The sequence below is a fragment of the Mya arenaria genome, chromosome 2, assembly GCF_026914265.1.
Source record: "Mya arenaria isolate MELC-2E11 chromosome 2, ASM2691426v1".
NCBI classification, from domain to species: domain Eukaryota; kingdom Metazoa; phylum Mollusca; class Bivalvia; order Myida; family Myidae; genus Mya; species Mya arenaria.
The window spans coordinates 30476813-30497521 of NC_069123.1; the positions used below are offsets into that span (position 1 = coordinate 30476813).

The 20709-nt window shown below is 34.9% G+C and overlaps 1 protein-coding gene across 1 annotated transcript; it reads left to right on the forward strand.

The window, feature by feature from the left end:
- Positions 1-3: 3 nt before the first annotated feature.
- LOC128242618 (ubiquitin carboxyl-terminal hydrolase 31-like) lies at positions 4-18908 on the forward strand. The gene is made up of 11 exons (XM_052959840.1): positions 4-872; positions 1147-1467; positions 2017-2207; positions 3674-3797; positions 4724-4830; positions 5907-5987; positions 7443-7569; positions 9331-9453; positions 11239-11413; positions 12547-14349; positions 15331-18908. Exons 1-11 carry the CDS (start codon positions 243-245, stop codon positions 15783-15785), a joined length of 4137 nt encoding a protein of 1378 aa, XP_052815800.1. The 5' UTR covers positions 4-242; the 3' UTR covers positions 15786-18908.
- Positions 18909-20709: the final 1801 nt, after the last annotated feature.

Below are 20709 nucleotides of genomic sequence, written 5' to 3' on the forward strand. Positions count from 1 at the left end.
AAACACGGAAACGAGTATATTTTTGTATATTTCTTCAAATGGAAAGTGTTTTGGTGTACTATTCCGTAATTGTTTTAACAAGAACGTTTATTTCTCAATGTCAACCATTGCGTTTGTGGTTTAAATCAGGATTTTGTTGAAAGACACTGAAATATCAGTGAAGGATTGTTTGTTGACAAAAATATACAGAATCATTGACAATTACTTGTAAACAAAATAACCAATATATATGTTAAACTCCTATGTATAAGCGAAGTGCTAACGAACAAGTTTGGAATGGTGTTGAAGCAGACTTAAAGGGTGGGTTAACTCCAACTTCCCTGCAGAAGCAAGAGATTTCAAACTTGCGATCAGAGAGTTGTCATCAGTATGTTCTTAATAAAAAAAGTCGCGAATATCCAAGTAGCATGCCAGTTTCCAGTCAGAGTCATATGACTCAGCAGGCCCTGCTGCCAAAATGGAAAACTACACCGGGAGCCATTGGAATATTCAATCATGGAAATACATGTTTTATGAATACAATTTTACAGTGTTTGAGCAATGCTGATGTCTTTTCTGAATACTTTGTTCAAAGGAAATACAAAGATGTCTTTAACAATAAAGGGTTAAAGAAACTAGTTGGTAATGTTAAAGGTGAAGTGAGTGACCAGCTTGGTAACCTTTTAGAAAGCCTTTGGTCTGGAGCTTATACTGCAGAAGTATCGGGGAATTTTAAATCCATTGTTAGCAAATACAATGCTCAGTACAAAGGTGCAGCCCAGCATGATGCCCAAGAATTTCTGCTGTGGCTTCTGGACAGGGTCAATGAAGAGATACATCAGAGTGGAAAGAAAAAAGCCAAAGACTTGCCAGCTAAGAGTAAAAAAGAAAAGGTAATTTGTATTTCAAGTTACTGAATTATACAGCCTGTTACAGAATGATGCATTTATTTGATTTCGTTTAAAGAGATCATCTAAGCTAAGTAATTTTTTGGCTAATATTTTATTAACAGTAACATTCCATTATAGCATGGATGTTGTGCATTTACCTGTTATATGTTTGGTAGCTCCTTTCCATTTAAAATCATATGATTAGTAATATTTTGTATAACAGTAGTAATAATTAGTATAATAAAGTACTTATTTAATGAATTATCTAATTTTTCAGATTGAAACGTCCATCCAGAGTAACAATCCAGAAGCTGTTCTTACAGCGGCTTGTGGGTTTGAGATTTTCAATAGATTTCAAGCCTTGTACCAGTCTTCATTGACATGTCCAAATTGTAAAAAGTTCAGCAATACCTACGAATCTTACCTTTGTCTTTCAATACCTGTACCTCAAAAATCGACACGTCCAGTATTTGCAACTGTGGTATATTTAGATGATAATCCGAAACAACTAAAAATTGCTGTAGAAATGAATGTTATGGACACTGTGATGGATCTGCGAGAGAAGCTGGCCCATGAGCTATATGTTACTCCAAAAAGGGTGTGTATATCTATGTAAATGTATATTTAATTTGTAAACTGACAATGATTACATGTACATATCAATTAATTTGACATCAAAATTGTTTCAAAGGTTGTCTCCCTTTTGAACATACAGTACTGAATTGTTCTGAAAGTGTTTACAAATATCTGAATATCAACATTGGGAACAGAATGACAGGTTTTAATTATTAAGATTTTTTTACATTTACAAAAAAAATAATTGCAAATCCACAAATTTATATTCAATTGATAAATTTGAATTCAAGGCTAATTGAAAATATGACCACAAAAGTTGCTTGACACCAGGTTTGCTATTTGAACTTGGAAGCCTTCACCTTTGGAAGTTTTCTCCAAAATTATGGATTTTTTTTACTTCCAAGGACTCAATTTCGGAAGTTTAAGCCCATTTTAGGAAGTTATATACATCCAATGGAAGGCCTGTATACTCTCAAAGCTGGTGAAATGAAAATAACATGTACTACAACCTACTTAAAGCCATGAAGTAGATTCCTTTTAATGAAAAAATCAAACCTAATTTTCTCCACAGTTGGTGCTCTGTCAGTTGTCCGATGCTGGTTTCGGAAACACATTTGGAGATGACCAGCCCCTTACAGATATACACGAATCTGAAAATGTGTATGTGTTTGAGACCCACCCATTTAGCGACATCAACAAAACACCGGAGGGGGATCTGATACAGATATTGCTGGTTCATGTTGAAAAGACAAGCAAGAGATGGTAATCATTTATTATCATGTATAAACTAAATATAAATCCTATTATTCACGGCAATACCTGTTTTAGTTACATAAATGCTTAAAGTTTTAAATTAAAATGTATTATTAAGCCCCCCTTCGAAGAAGAGGAGTATATTGCTTTGCACATGTCGGTCAGTAGGTCAGTCGGTCTGTCCGTCAGTAGATCAAAGCTTGTCCGAGTGATAACTCAGCAATTCCTAGACGTGTGGTCATCAAACTTGATATGGAAGTTGAGCCTGACCATTAGAAGATCCCTATTGTTTTTGGGGGTCATCTGGCAAAAGGTCAAGGTCACAGTGACTTTGAATGATAAAAGGTTGTCCGAGTGATAACTCGACAATGCCTGCACCCATGGCCCTCATACTTGACATGGAAGTTTGGCCTGACCAGTAGATGACCCTTATTGATTTTAGGAGTCATCGGGTCAAAGGTCAAGTTCACAGTGACCTTGAATGCGAAAATGTTTCAAGTGATAACTCGACAATGCTTGCACCCATGGCCCTCAAACTTGACTTGAAGTTGCCTCTGACCTGTAGATTACCCCTTATGATTTTGACCCTACCCCTTATGATTTTAGGGGTCATCGGGTCAAAGGACAAGGTCACAGTGACCTTGAACGAAAAAAGCTTGTTTGTGTGATAACTTGACAATGCCTGAACCCATGGCCCTCAAACTTGACATTTAGGTTTTTGGTGACCAGCAGATGACTCCTATGGATTTTGAGGTCATAGAGTCAAAGGTCATGGTCATAACACACTCTATCCTCACACTTTGAATGGTCATAATCTTAAAACTGCCTCAACGGCATCCAATGTCAGTGCCAAATCAGCTGTCATTTCGGTCCAAGCATATTTCATTCAATTGTCCATATAATCCTTACAACATGGCGCTCAGGGGGGCATCATGTTTGACAAACATCTCTTGTTTAATTGTAATTAAATTGTGTCATTAAGTAATCACCATTAAAATATATTTTGGTGATAATGATACAAATTGCACTTCTATCATTTTCTATTGAAATATGTCATGTTTTCAAAACTTCGCTTAAATAATTGCAAAAAGATCTACATAATTTTGGTGACTCAATTTATCTATCATATGTAGCAGTCACCAGCCGTTTATACTATTTCACGCATTCAGTTATCTTAATTTTAAAGCGGCTCTCTCACAGATTGAGATACATGTAACTCGCAATAGAACAGATCTTGATTATTTTGAAAACTGCCAAAAATGTTAATAGCGCTTTTAGCCATTTACACATATTTGCAAATGTAAATATGAAAAACTCTGATCTGATCATGCCAACAGTATTATATCACTGGTTTCCTCACATGTAGGTTAAAAATGGCAGATTCCAAGACAAAAAAAGTAAAATTGAATTTTAAGACAATATACTGTACATCGAAACTGCTCATGCCGATTTTATGCTCTGGGGTCTATCAACAGTTACAGGTTCGGCAATCCAGAAGTGATCAAGGTTTACCGTGATTATGATTTCTTCACTCTACAACGCTGCATACTGAAATCCATGGGAATGGCTGTAGCGGAAGAATGGATCGAAAAAAGCAATGTAATTTTTTCTAGTAATTCATGAAATTGATATCCATGTAATATTCACACAAATTTGTTTTTGGTAAAATAATTGTAGTTTTCGTGCAAAACTGGGAAAACGTACAGTCATAAAAGAAAATGTTAATATCAGTACTGGTAATTTTACAAATTCATGCTCTTCAACATTTCCAAAATAACTGCGATAACATGGTATGAATTTGAATGTTTACCTGGCTGGTATATGGTGATCAGTGATAGTAGCTTTAGTAATTGAGTATTGAAAACCAAAGATTATCTCTAAAATGTAAACTACAAAGATTAATCCACTGTTTGCAATATCTGATATTATTTTGTACATGTAGCTCTATGAGTCAGGAATTTCTCTGACCCAGAAAACCTGAGACCCTGACAATTTTCTGGCTAGGGACGCTCATTTCCAACTTACTGTGCATCCCTGTGGACCCTCAAAATAAACATGTATTGAGTATAAACATTAGGGTCCCTGGACCCACAGCTGGGAATTTCTTGGGCAACCCTGTAGAGCCTGGGTTTCCCGTGGCAATCACCATTGTTGCCATTTGCGACAAAATCACAAATGTGGCGACAATTTTAAATCAAGCAAGCTGCCGTTGTGACTTAACGATAATGAGGCACGGCTAGGTTAATTAATTTTATGACCTTTGCGGATTAACAGTGAGTACCTTTAAAGATAATGCCCCCTAGACCCCCAGCAAAAAGTTGTGACAACTTTTCAAACCGCAGAGGGAACTCTGAGAGCATGCATATTGTTTGTTATGTCTGGTGTTGTTTAATAGTGTTTGTAGTAGAATAGACATTTGACAAAATTATCTAAAAGAATCATAAAATTCAGACATGAAAGATATGGTTCTTATTGAAACCACTGACCAGTTTGAAATAATTATAATGCATGCTGTTGTATTGTAGCATTTTGAGCGTGCCATATTTGACATCCGGGTGGTCGAGAGTGGGCCTTCAGACTGCTATCTTGCGACCAACGTGGAAATGCCTCTCTATACGCAGGACATTGACAGGTATAATTTTTGATTGCAAATATGGAAGGGCAAAAAGAAAAAGGATCTATTTTAAATGAGATGTGGCCACATACATGTACATGCATAGAATTTGCATAAGAGTGACAAAATGACTTTTTAACTGCGAATTTACAAGCCAAAGCCCATGAATTTAAGTAAAATGAAATTTAATGAAATGTATTACTAAACTATTCATTTAAAAAAATTAAATTTAAAAATGCATGATTTCTTAAATTTCAAGTGTCCGGTTAAAAATGAAAGCCCTTGAACATATCACCCCTGGATTTAAGTTAAGGGGCAGGGGGCAGTATTCTTGAAACATCTCAAAAATATTTCACATAACTGTAAAGTATAAACCTTTTATATCCATGTACTTTCAAATAATCAAGATCCATCAAATGATTGTAAGATATTTAAAATCTATAGGTATTGTAATTTTATTTGGTATAATTAATTTAGTAAGATATAATATACACATGGAAAAGACGGTTTAGGAAAATGATTTTGAAAGCTTACCGGGCACTTCATTTCAGAAATGAATTGCGGGAGTGATGTCATTATCGGGGTGTGTATACTTTGACCAGCCCTATTGCGTTCATATCCCTGATAAATTTTTAGCAAATGACGTCACAATAACGCGGGAAAAGATCAACCACTTGAAATTACTTTTAAACGTAAAATTGAAACACTTATGGCAACAATACATTTAACATATCATAAATTGACACTTTATATACAATACATTTAACATATCATAAATTAACACTTTCTAAAAATGTTAATTTATTGTTTACGGAACCTGCGGACACAATACAAACATTAGCAAGATAAACAATTTCCATATATATTGTAATGCAGTGATTCGCGATCCGAACATATTGGAAGATGATGCTTTCATCGGATGATAACTGCAATTGTCGAAAGGCAGTTCATTTAAGGAATGGAAGTTGAGGAGTAAATATTTGTAAATATGATCCCTAGAATTAAAATTAATTGTATTGATCATAGAAAAACTAATAAAAAATATGTATTTGTAATGATATATTTTAGATGACCTTCTGTAACTTTGATTTCAGAGCCATGGCAACCTACAGGGAGGATTATGGTTCTTCACATGTGAAGTTTGTAGTAGAATGGGATACAGCCACAAAGCAAAGGTAATGCATATTTCATACAGCTGCTAAGAAAAGGTAATACATACATGTATTTGAAATGGGAAACAGCCGCTAAGCAAAGTCAATACATATTTGAAAATGGAAAACAGCCGCTAAGCAAAGTCAATACATATTTGAAAATGGGAAACAGCCGCTAAGCAAAGTCGATACATATTTGAAAATGGGAAACAGCCGCTAAGCAAAGTCAATACATATTTGAAAATGGGAAACAGCCGCTAAGCAAAGTCAATACATATTTGAAAATGGGAAACAGCCGCTAAGCAAAGTCAATACATATTTGAAAATGGGAAACAGCCGCTAAGCAAAGTCAATACATATTTGAAAATGGGAAACAGCCGCTAAGCAAAGTCAATACATATTTGAAAATGGGAAACAGCCGCTAAGCAAAGTCAATACATATTTGAAAATGGGAAACAGTAGCTAAGCATAGGTAATATATAATTGGAATGGGAGACAGGTGCTAAGTAAAGGTAATATATTATTGAAATGGGATAAAGTCACTTATCAAAGGTAATACACATTTGAGATGGATTACAGTCGCTTAGCAAAGGTAATACATAATTGAAATGGGATCTAGTCACTAAGTAGAGGTAATAATTATGTCTCCCCCCTCCGTTTCCGATCAATGACTTGAGAACGCTATGACCCAGGAGCTTCAAACTTGGTATGAAGTTGGTCATGACCAGTAGATGACCCCTACTGATTATGAGATAAGAAAGTCAAGTGTCAAGGTCAAGGTGACCTTGAAGGGAAAAACGGTTTCCACTTAATAACTGAACATCCTTTTGGTCCAGGAACTTCATACTTGGTATACAAATTGGTCATGACCAGTGGATGACCCCTATCGATTCTGAGATTAGCTGAAAAATGGTTTCCACTCAATAACTTAAGAACGCTTGCACCCAGGTACTTCATACTTGGTATGCCAGTTCAGTAGATGAACCCTATTGATTTTTAGATCAATAGGTCAATGGTCACGATTGAGATGACCTTGAGGTGAAAAAAAACACTTTCCGCTCAATTACATCAGCATCCAGGATCTTAGGACTTGGTATGCCATTTGGTAATTACTAGTGAATGACCCCTACTGATTTTGGGATCAGTAGGTCAAAAATTCAAGATGACCTTAAGATGAAAAAAAAAGTTTTCTTGCTGAATAACCCCTATAGATTTTTGGGATCAGTAGGTCAAATGTCAAAGTCGCAGTTACCTTGTAGCAAAAAAACGGTAGGTGAAATGGGAAACAACTGCTAAGCAAATGTGATGCATATTTGAAATTGAATACAGAATCAATTAAATGTCGGCCAAGACATTAAACAAAAGCTGTTTTCCAAATGCATACATAAATAAAATATGAAAACTTAAAATGATTTATAGGTTTAAGGATAAAATACCCCAAATAGGGCTTTAAAAGTATTTTTATTCTTTCTTTCCCAGGATAGTTGACAATGACAAAGATGTGGTAGATGAACACAGCTCTGTTCACAAAGCCCGCCTCAGTCTTACCCAGCCTTCCTCTGTATCCCTTGATGACTGTCTCAGACTCTTCACAAAGGAGGAAAAGGTGAGAAGCACTCAATAGGTTTGCATTGTAGCACTGAACAGTTTTTCTTGTATAACTAATTTGTTACTGTGCCTGTGGTCTTTTTGAAAGAAAGCCCTACATTTAAAATGTAACTTATTTAGTATGTCTTTTATCAAAATAATTCATTAATTGTTATCAAAATAACTGATTCATTGAGCAATTGCTAGTTTGTTTGTATGTAGCTTATATCCGTATATGGTACAGTTATTTCATAGCATTTCATAATGTCTTTTTTGAAGCAGAGACATTTTGCAAAAACAATAAGATTAATGTTATATTGACAAGTAGGTAATTATGTTCTATGATAATATGCTACGTATTAACGCCTAATGCATTATAAATTTCTGTCCATCAAAGTAAATTGTAAATACCACAAGCATGTTCTACCATGAAATAAATTGATGCATGAATTAATTATCAATTTAGAGTTATCCATTAAAGCAAGCTTAATAGATAGCCTTTAAATTGTTTGTTTTTTTCTTTAGAATGTGTTTCCTTAATTTAATACTGCATTACGTGATTGATCAATGCAGTATATTGTTGTGAACCTGTTCATATGTTCAACATTGAAAACAATGGTTCTACTGTATCAAAATCAGAATATACGTATAACTGTAATAACATGTGCTTAATGATGGTATTGCAAAAAAATGAAATATGTTTTATAGTATGTGCAATTGGTGTGTTCGCTGTAGGCCATTTTGAATATTTTGTGAGACAGCAAACTGTTACTTTTTGCTTTTTAGTTTAATTCTGCTTTAAGATAATTTTCAAATTATCAGCCTACACAAGCTGATGTTTAAAACAAATGAACATGAAACAGTTTCATTGTAATATGTTTTTTGTCTTCATTTTTCCTTTGTTCTTGCTCAAATCTTCTTTCAGCCCCTTCAGATATTTGCTTGCAAGATTATTTAGCAGACCTAGTCGTTACTCTATTATATTGATTTATTATTGTATCTACGTGTACTTAATTAGATTAGGGTTTAGCAAGGTTTTAAAAAAGACAGGGTGCTGCAGAAAAGGGACAGGGTGCTTAGGGAGAAAAGGGTACATTGTATCTGGCTATAAAGAACTTGAACATAATGAATTTCACAATAAATGTAAAAATAGTGTTTAGGGCTTTTCCATTTAAACATTTAACCCCTGGGGGGAAGGCACTTTTAAAATATACCACCTCCCTACAGAAGCAAACGTATCCTTTCGGGGTCCAATTTAGCGAAAAAATTAGCCCTGTGGGTTATGTGTTTTAATGGAATAGCCCTTAGTTAATATTTGGCTTCAAAGGCCATATATGTATATATTTAGAATCATTGTATTAGTTTTTATTGACCACAAGGGCAGAAGGGTGTTACCAAAAAGGGACAGGGTGCAGCACCCTTCCATAACTCTTCAACTGTAACCCTAGATAGATATACAGTTGAACCCCGAAGGCTCAAACTCCCTGGGACTGGAGAAAATACCTCGAGCCTCATAAAATTTAGAACCAAGCGGAAATGCTTATTTTCAGTATATAGAAATCGGTCCTCGACATCTATTTTGAGCCAATGAGGAATTCGAGCCAAGCGGGTTCGATCCAACAGGGTTCAACTGTAATTTAATTTTTGTTTGCTTTCTTACTTATATATGAAAATATATTCATATTCTGTTAAAATTATCTCTGCATACTCCTATTAAGGATAAATTCATATTTTTTCTATTTACATGTTGTATGTATACTGATTTCTCTTAACATCACAGCTGGGTGAGGGAGATGCGTGGAACTGCCCGTACTGTGGAAAAGTGCAGGACGGGGCCATTAAAAAGCTGGGACTCTGGTCCACGCCTGATATACTAGTCATCCATCTTAAACGATTCAGACATGTAAGTTGTTTTGTGGTCCACGCCTTTGTAATGTATCCTTAATGTAATACTAAATGGTATATTGACTATTGTTTATATGTATGATCATGTTGATGGATGATGGATAATGGACATTATGTTTAAATACAAATAAACTATTCTATTCCTATATACCAGTCATCCATCTTAAAGCTTCACTCTCACGGATTGACTTTTTTTATTAAATTGTTTGTCTCAGATTCAGCTGATTTTGGCATTAATGCCTTCAATTGTGTCATAAAAGAAAACTCACTATAGAACAGATGTCAATTGTTTGGAAAACTGCCGAAATTTTTTTTCTTCTTGAAAGAGTTAGTAATGCTGATAGCCATAAAACATCAATTTTCGACAGCAAATATGAAAAACTGTGATCTGAACTTTTGTCAGCAGTCTTAAAACACTGGTTTCCTGACATTAACACAAAAATTGGTTCAGTCCAAAACAAAAATAAAAAAGTGGTCAAAACGGTCAATCTGTGAGAGTGCAGCTTAAAGTCATTCAGACCTGTAGGTAGATTTGTAGTCTTAAGAAAATGGATGATACAAAATCTAAGTCTTAATTTAGGGCTATTCCAGTAAAACAAATAACCCATGGGGGAAGGCAATTCTTTCATTAGTATATAGGTGGGTGTCTTTTTTCGCTAATTTGGACCCAACAAGGGTAAATTTGCTTCTGTAGGGGGGTGGCATTATTTAAAAGTGCCTTCCCCCCCAGGGGTTATATGTTTAAATGGAATAGCCCTTAGTATTTCATGAACAATTATATATAACAAATTTAATTCTTGCGGTTATTTTAATTATTTTTTCAATTATTTACACAGCCCAATTGTCTTAAATGTAAATAAAATCAATAAGGGTGTTGCTTATTGAAATAGAATGCAACAGAAATAAGCAATTTCTTTAATAATTAACTGACTCAAAATCTCATTCCTAACTAACTACATGTAAAAAAAATTACTTCTTAAGCGCAAAACCATTCACTTAAATATTGCTGATAATATTAGTACAAAATTGCACCTTGGCTCAAATGTTCTTTGATTTTCGTGGATGCGTTTTGTTCAATGATGTCTTGATATAATTTAATCAGTGAATCAAGCGCTTTCTTTGATGATAATGAACTATATTTCATATTTATTGGACATATTGTCAAGTCAATTTTCAGAAATATTTAAAATAATTTACATAATTTTGACACTTAGGTAAAGATAACAGCTATATATAAAGGTAACATTTATAAACAAACTATTAGTATTGAAAGTAGTTACAAACATACACACAATATGAATTGAACACTCCCATTGTAATTGCCCAATTAAGGTTCATTCAATGAGCACCAAAAGTGCCCTTTCTGACCTAGCTTCTTGCAGATTTCCAATCTTGATTGGCGCATTGTAGTCATTCATGTTGTAGGGCATCTTCCATCAGATGTTTTAGGTTGTCTGAATAGCTGGTGGTTAGCACACTCGCTTTTCACCTAGGCGACCTGAGTTTGATTCCCATTCTGGGTGCATGTGAGTTTGGTTTGTGGTCACCAAGCAAGACAAGTGCGTTTCCTCCAGTTACTCCGTTTTCCCCAACAACACAAGGCCACTCTCATGAGCAACATCATGCCAATGAGAGTGATTAATAAAATGTCGTAATAACTTGTTTCACAATAATTGTTAAAGAAATAAGTTTCAACTACGATTTTTTTATCACTCTCATCTTAACTGCTAAGTAAAATTGTAAACAGTTTATAGTAATTACTTTTGTCTTTTCCTTTCTTTAGTGTGGATTGCGGAAAAACAAGGTGAACGTCCTAGTGAACTTCCCCCATGACCTTGACATGACCCCTCACCTTCTGTTGGAGACCCCTGGTTGTCATGACGATGATGTCACCAACCAGTATGATCTTTATGCTGTCTCAAATCACTATGGCAACATGAGTGGGGGACACTATACAGGTAAGTGATTTGATAAAAAGGTGGATCCATGGTCTAGTGGTAACACTATTGACTGTCAATCAAGGGGTTGCAGGTTCAATTTCCCACCGCAACCACTTAAAAAAAAATACTTTTTGACGTGTGTCAGGAGGAATGTTTAATGGGGGTCCTGTTTGACAGTGCTATACACTGATGCATGATAAAGAACCAGGGTAACTTTAACCAGGGTTCCATTATGTCTGTGCAATATGCTCCAAAAGCGTAAAATGACTAACAATCTTATCGGAGATCACGCCAAATTGGCCTTGACGAGTGCGAGTATGAATTAACTTTCTGTGTTTGTGTGGTGGTCACAAGAATTAACATGTCCAGTTTCCTGTACAGCTGAACAGTCTGAGCTCTACTTAAATAATTAAGTTCTGAATATAAAGAAACAAGACATATCGCTTTTACCAGACGTGTGATTTGATGTTGACAAAGTAGATGAGTGGTAGAGTTGCCATGGACACTTGCAAAAAAATAGCCATATCAAACTGCATGAAATACTCATGCAAGAATAATAATTATAAACATGTTCCACATTTTCTATGCTATTCTTAGAAATTCTTGAAAGTCCAATTCTCAAATACATGTCCATGTTTCACCTGTAATTGAATACATGTTGCACCTTGAGGATGAGTGTGACTAGTAGTAGCTAAGAAAGGCTGGGTTATGATGATGTTTCTTATTAATTCTTAAAGAGCTGAATGTCAGTAGTTTGTTTTTTTCATTTCATGAAAGATATTACACATGAAACTTCAACAAAGCCTCATACGCTGTAAATGAATTTGTAGAAAATATTACATATGATACAGAATCAGACTTACACATATTGTATTAATGGCGTGTCTTTTATGTGTTACTCATTCAGCGAAAATTAAGTGAATCAAAGCCTTAAATAATTCATTTTTCATTAGCATTACAATAAGTGCATTTTCTGTCAGTTTTTTCAAGTATTATTTACATTGTAAAAATTAAGCTTTAATTGGAACTTTTGATGATGTTTTATCATTAAAACGAGCATTTTGGTCACATTTCACATGAAAATATTTTTTAAGATGTCTGCCCCGATAAAGCATGAATGCCCCTTTAAATGCATGGTTTATCAATTTCAGCATACTGTAAAAACCCAGTGAATATGCAGTGGTATGAATTTGATGACACAACCGTACAACCATTGCAGTCTAACGAAATCATAAGTAAGGCTGCATACCTCCTGTTCTATCAGCGAAAACAGCTTACAAACAATACTCATGACAATTTACTCTCCAATTCACATTGGGTGTTCAGTGTCAATGAACCTCCATTGAGTGTGGCGACTTCCAAATCTTCAGTGAGTGAAGGCAAAAAAGTGACACAGAACTCTTCATTTGAAGGTAGAAAGGGTGCCTACTCTTCAAATGAAGTATGGAATGGTGAGCGTGTTCAAGATTACTCAGATTTGTTAGTAAATAAAGTGAAGTTATCTGAAAATGAGAAAAGGGATGGTGCTGTGTCTCATGTACGGTCGAAATCAGAAGCTCCCCTGGATAGGCATTCTCAAGTTCTTCTAAATGAGGAAGCCTCTTTAATTGAAGAGCTGAGAAGGGAAATAACTCCTAGAAAAGAGAAACAGTATCAAGATGCTGAGTATTATAATAGAGACTCTAGTGATAGATGGGAAATGAACTCTCCAAGGGGACATAATTCTCAAAGAGATATTACCTCCCCAAAAAGAGAAGGTATGGGCATTAATTCTCCGAGACAACAACCAAAACATGACACACATGAATCTCCAAAAAAGGAACTGTTCCCAAACCAAACTCCTCTGTCACAGAATTACAATGGTGACATATCTCCTAGAATTACCGATAGACAAAGAACATCTGTTGTTGAACAAATCATAAAAAGTAAAAATGTTACTGACAAAAGTGGCACTCTTCGACCTCCTCCAAAAATTCCACCGAGAGAGCACTACAGAAGGTCAGACAGCGTTGATTCAAGCAAGAACAGTCACTCATTCACTTCTGGAAGTGATGGAAGTGCTCCCCCTTCCCCTTTAGATAACAGCCCAACTGCTTATCAGCCCAGTCAGATGGCTTATCAGAAAGTGAGTAGTGCAAGACCTCTGCAGTCCAATGTTTTGAACAATGAGCGCGAAAATGCAATAATGAATGGTACAGTTCCAAATAATGTGAAGTTAAAAGTATATGCCAATCCAATAAATAAACCAAGCATTGCATCAAAACCGACTGGTGCTCAATTGAAAGGCTCTGAAACAGTCAACAGTAGAAGTGTTAATCAAAAGGTTACAAATGCAGTTGCCCAGTCAGTAAATCGTTCTCCCGACTCACCCCCTTACAGAACGGATATGTTTGCTACACCCCAACAGGTCAGAAAATCCCCCTCACCTCCTGTACCAGCCAGAAACTATTCCACACCCCAACCTGTCAGAAAAAGCTACCCTGAGTCAGCTAGATCTACCAGAGACCCTGTGGAAAGACAATACTCTGTCCCTTCAAGGCAAAATACTGGTGACTATGACGATTATGATGGTCAAAATATTGGCCTTCAAGTTCAAGGTCTTGGTCTATTAGACAATCAGCCCATAAGTCTTCCAAATGAACAATTAAACACAAAAAGTATGGCTGATAAGCCTCCACTTCCAAGAGGAAGTAATCCTTCTAGACCTGTGACTGCTGTAGCAAGTGTTTCCCAAGAGTACAAAGTTCAAGGTCAAAGGAGACCAACCTCTGCTGTTGGGTCAAGTAGCCGAGGTCAAAGTTCAAGTTCAAGGCCACTCAATGTGCAAGAATCTAGAGGTGAAAGGTCATCTGGAAGTGAATCTGAGAGTCGAAGGTCAAGGGGACGGCAGGAGGTCAGGTCACGGGAGCGGCATGAGGTGAAGATGAGGAACAGATCTGCAGAGAGACAGTCAGGTAAAGGACTTTGGGGCTTCTAACAATGTACATACAACATACTTCATATGTAGGGTTTTACCTGAAGAGTTAGTAATCTTTTTTAAATTAGTTGTTTATCCAACATTGGTGCTGCACCCTGTCCTTTTTTGGTAGCACTCTTCTGCCCTCATGGAGACCATCACATTCACCCTTCTGCCTTCATAGAATTCTTAATATAATGAAATATTTTTTTTTGCTTTTGATTTTAACTTGTAATATGATTGTATTAAAACGCATTCAAACATGTTTGGATGTTGAAACTTAATATTACTCCAAATAAACACAAAGCTGAACATTTCTATCAAACTTGGAATATTTCAGTTCTTCACAGCACAATGAAATGTGTCCTTTTCACTCTTAAAGGGACTAGACACGAGATGATACAATTGCAAGTAAAAAAAAAAATTGCCAAAACCTTACATAAAATTGATATCGTTGTGTACAGTACATTGAATCTTACTTACTGATGTATCTGACATCACTTACAACACATGTATCTTTCACAGTATTTTTCCAATTCGAACTGACTGGAACCTACTAATAATGTGACTTTCACATGCTAAATATACACATTAAAAACTGGGAAACCATTATGCGCTATTTTTAAACGGGTAAACTCAGCTGAGACAGCGACAAAATATCATTTTAATCATGTAAATTGATCGAATTATCAGCCTCATACTAGCTCATAGCTTGTTTTGTGAAAATAATCTATTTGCTGATTTTGGGACCATCTGGTGTCTAGTCCCTTTAACATCATTTTCCTCTTCAGCAGCACCCTGTAACAGTGCTGCTTGTAGTGACATGTAAATGACACTCTCAAAACACTTTCAAAAAAATGATTGTTTGTTTATGCCTACAGTAACAATCTTATTTGTAAATACGTTTAATTTGTTTTTGAAAATATCTGTTAAATTATCAGATGTAATAAGAGATGATCATATTTCATCATGTTTCCAGATGTGGCCAGACGTAGTGTACGAAGTCGTCCAGAGCGTCCATTATCCTATCACCATTCCACCCACCCTGAGATGATTGACGACTACTATCTATCTCAACCCATCGACGATGAACCCACAAACTTTGAGCGTACAAGTTATTACGCCACAATTCGCCAACCACGTGCTGACACGGGCTATTTAAGCAGCACAGACTATCTTGTTGATGGTCGCAGTGACCATTCGCGGTATCAGCTGCAGCAACCAAGCAATATCGTGACGACCACAGCCCAGCAGCCACGATCACGGGCTCCAATCGGATACAATCCAGCATTATACCAAGATCGGGGTTATGACTTGCCAAGGTATCAGCCACATTTACACATGGAACGGTCGCTTCAACGGCTTGCCTTGAAGGAAAAGGAGATGCATAGGCATAAAGTGAAGGCTGAATGTTTGAAAGAAAGTAGTGTGTAAATTTCAGTGTATTTAAACTACTCTTTCACTCTCACAGATTGACCATTTTGAAACTTCTTTATTCATTGTCTTGGAATGAGCCAAATTTTGCGAAAAAGTCGGAGAATCGGTGATATAAGACTGCTGATAAAATATCAGATCACAGTTTTCAATCTTTACGTTCAGAAGTTGATTTTTTTATGGCTAAAAGAGTGACAAACAATGAAAATGACTTTTTTATGGCTAAAAGAGTGACAAACAATGAAAATGACTGTGATAAAATGATCCACAGTCTTCCAAACAATTGAGATCTGTTCTATTGTTAGCTATCTTACATGTATATGACTGAATTGAAAGCATTTATGTCAAAATCAGCTGATTCTGAGACAATAAATGAGAAAGTTGTCAAATCAGTCAATATGTGAGAGTGCAGCTCTAAGGCATCTGAAGTACAAATAATCTTGCTATTTTGTCAAGCCATTAGCAATAATGCTTAATTTTGATGTGCTGTCCCCATTTTATTTTTGGTATAATTAGAAAGGGTATTGGTTACTGATAAATATTGTCAAAAATGAATAACCAAAAATACATTGCTGATTAAATTACGGCAGTATTTTTGTTCTTTATTTCAACAGATATCGGTACAAAATAATCTATTTAGCGACCCTTAATTGCCAAAAATGTGTTTTTGTTAGAACCCAAAATCAGCAGGGCTTCTAAAAACCAACAAATTGCTGGACTTGACTGATTTTGACCATACTGGACTGATTTCAGTTTTAGAAAATGGCTTAAGAATCAATCCGAAATTTGTTCATTATTTTTAATTTTGATCCCAAAAAATGTAGAAATTGCAAATCACAAACAGTGTTTGTCACGTCCCCAAATACCAGGGGACTTCCTTGAGGGCGACACACGTGATAACCTCTGTGTAAATGGTCGCCAGCGAACATAACCCTTACTTGGGTACAGTACGCTCATAGTGTAAAACCAACTTTTTGTGACTAAAAAAAATGAATTTATCGTCTTGATACTGCCTCATATCAGTTGGCTGAAAAATAACGATCACAGTAAGAATCTCATTTATTTTATTTGTTTATAAATTTCAATCTTTATCAGCTATGAACGCTCTAAAGAACTGCTTACAAATTGCCACATCATGAAAAAATAATGACAGAATTACACCTCGCTAAAAAAATAATTGGGGGGTCAGGGGGACGGGCCTAAATTGATTGAGATTTAAATTTTTAGAAGCCCTGAAAATCTGTATCATGTTTAAAATTTTCTTTTTTACACTATGATACCAACATAATATGGAGTCAGCAGGCTTTCAAAATGTACATTATGGTACATCGGTTACCATTAGTATGTCTTAATTTTTGATGCATTTGGATTAATAAGATTTACAGTATTGTTGAAAGTTTGAAAAAATCCTTGTTGTACACTATTACAGATTGTCAAGATCTTTTATTGTTATCTGAGTGTATTAAATCAAACATGTTAATATTGCCATGGTATTTTCTCAGATATCATTTTGTAGAAACCAGTCAACATTATGACATCATTATTTATTTCATTGCTGCACTTTGATTGGACAAGCTCGATGTCATTTAACCAATGATAAAGAGCGCTTCAACTACCCATTCCTTTTTACAGATGTTAAAAACTGAACAGAATTTTTTCTTTAATTTTATTTAAAAAAAAAATATGAATCCATCCTTAAAAGATGCACAGATCATATGAATAAAATTTTGTATATCTGAAAATGTTTTTGGTAACCATGACAAATTAAAACTAAATTCCATGTTTGGATATCATTAACCAGTACATTTTTACACAGACTAACTATATACACAGGGATTTTCCACTTAATTATAATATAATAGGGGCTGAAATGTAGCAACTTCCCAGTTGCACAAACTGACCTAATTACCTAATTTGCTTAATGAAGTTTCGCTCAGTTTATCATTTCTGGTTCCAAGGATAACAAATAGGATTGATTAATATGGAAGGTGATCAAAATATCTTAATACAGGCAATATGCAATGAAATATTTCAGATCTTTTCTATTCTAAAACTTTAAAGAATGCATTTGTGATCAGAGATATTTTAAATAAGATGTTTCAGCTGTACTTGTTTGATTATAATATATATGAACTCATCAAAACATATTTATGTTTTAAAAGTTAACAGCGATGAAGTTAACGATGTTGTTAACTTTAATTAAGTTCTGAACAATTAGTCCATATACCAGTTGCTTAACGCTTAAGCTGCTGATGGCGATTTTAAAGGCTTTGCAAACAGCTTGGAACCAGACCAGACGCCGAGTAACTCGGCGCCTGGTCAGGTTCCAAGCTGTTTGCCACTCAGTCAATATATCCCCAAAGTTTTAAGTAAATTGAAAGAAATTTAGAATAAACCTGACAACATTTTTGAGCAGACGACAATTTACCCAGCATGCAAAGGGTTAAGAAGCCCTGTATTGCATTAATCAGTTCATGTCATTCACAATGTTGTCAATATTCTAGAATCTCAAATACACGGAATTGATATTCGAGGAAACATTACGGGCATTTTAAGAGTTGTTAAAACTCACACATCATGAAAATAATGTCAAAATTGATTTCAAGTTCAAATTACTTGATAATATGTTGAAACACAGAAAACTTCAGCTTGAAGTTTGGACAGTCATGATTGAATTTCATAGGTTCAAACCTTAAACATATTTCCGTTCGAAAATTAATGTTTGTATAGCGTAAACCGTTACTAACGGTTTAAGAAAAATGCATAAAACATCAATTTTTGAACTTAAATATGAAACTCATTTTATATTTATTTGTCAGCAGTCTAATATAACTGGTTTCCATGGTTTTTCGCAAAAAATGGCTCGTTCCAAGATAAAAAATAAAAAAGTTGTCCGAACGTATAATCTTTGAGAGTGCAGCTTTAAAATGATGTTTCATCTATGAAAAAAGAATTGTGTTCATATTTCAAAAGTAATTATTTTTCTTCCATCTCCGACCCTATAAAACATGAGCAAGTCCCTTTAAATTATTTTTCTCCTGTGATATGTAAAGCATTCCTTTATTCTTTGGAACAACAGAAATTGTTGTTAATCCAACATTGGTTAGTGATCTTTTTAAAGTAGTTTTTAATCAAATATTGGTTAGTGATTTTTTTTAAAGTAGTTCTTAATCAAATATTGGTTAGTGATTTTTTTTTTAAAGTAGTTCTTAATCAAATATTGGTTAGTGATATTTTTAAAGTAGTTCTTAATCAAATATTGGTTAGTGATTTTTTTAAAAGTAGTTTTTAATCAAATATTGGTTAGTGATTTTTTTTTAAAGTAGTTCTTAATCAAATTTTGATTATTGATTTTTTTTTTAAAGTAGTTCTTAATCAAATTTTGGTTAGTGATTTTTTTATAAAGTAGTTCTTAATCAAATATTGGTAGATGATTTTCAAAGTATGGTAGTTGTTAATACAACATTGGTTAGTGATCTTTTTTATTTTAAAGTAGTTTTTAATCCAACATTGAAAATTGATTTTTGTAAAGTAGTTGTTTATCAAATATTGGTTAGTGATTTTATTTAGTTATCTTGTTCATGAATGATTTAGTTTTTGTTTTTTAAGTGAATTTTTTTTTAACCCTGGTTAAAAATGCCCACATATTTTATATGTACCAGTATACATATATATGCTGAACTTGTGCTTATGTTTCTAACCCACAAATAAGCTTGCTATTTTAGCCTATGGCAATAATGTTGAATTTGGATGCCTGATGACGCAATGTAAATTTGGTATCGTTTGAAAGCTTATTGCTTGCTGAATACTAAAAATTAATAGACCAAAAATATATTTCAGATAAAGTTCTACTGTTTGTATTTCACACTGTACTGGCCAAAGGCCAGAAGAGCTTTTGCAATGGCGCGGTGTCTGTCGTCCCTGCGTCTGTAAACAATTGCTTGTGAAACGTGATACAGACTTCAATTTTGAATGTATCTTTATCAAACTTAAACAGTAGTAAGATATAAACGAGAGCTCAATTCCATTCTTAAACCAGCCAGATCAGCCCATCCTTGACTGGATTATGACCCTTAAATTGTGAAATAATTTTTCAAGGGGAAACAACTTTATACAAAGATTTGTGTATTATTGTAGTTGTTCTTGCCCTTAGAAAAATGCTGCTAGCGAAAGTATTTTCTAAGGGAAACAACTTTGGACAGAAAATTGTTTTATAATTGTAGTAGTTCTTGCCCTTCTGAAACATGGTTCACTGATTGCATCCATTTGAATGTGATTGCCAGTAGAGCATAGGTCCCCTTGTGGGCCTCCCGATATCCTGTTTGTCAATTTAAATCTGGTGTGAAATGGCCTATTTATCAATCTTTCAAGGCCAAAAATTCATGCTTATAATGTTTTTCAGTATCTATTATATATACTGTTTTTCTATTGATCTATCCATCTCAATTGATACCAAAAAAGGGGGTCACCAGGCATCCAAAATTCAAGTGATAGTATTAAGCACACCTTTAGTAGTTTCCTTCCTTGGTAGATATACAGACTATGATATACATGTATATATACCTCACAATTATTAGACATGAAATGTCTTATTAGACTGATAAATGGCTGAATTTACCTTTTGTAGAGATTGTAGTTTATCCACACCCATAGAGAAAGGCCTATGTTATTGTGTTGTATGCACACCCATGGCTTTGTTCTTGTGTTGTATGCTCACCCATGGCCATGTGTTTGTGTTGTATGCACACCCATGGATATGCTCTTGTGTTGTATGCACATCCATGGCTATGTTCTTGTGTTGTATGCACACCCATAGCTATGCTTCTGTGTTGTATGCACACCCATGGCTATGTTCTTGTGTTGTATGCATACCCATGGCTACATTAAAGCCCTTTCTCCTTATTGATGTTGTTTTTGTTTCGTA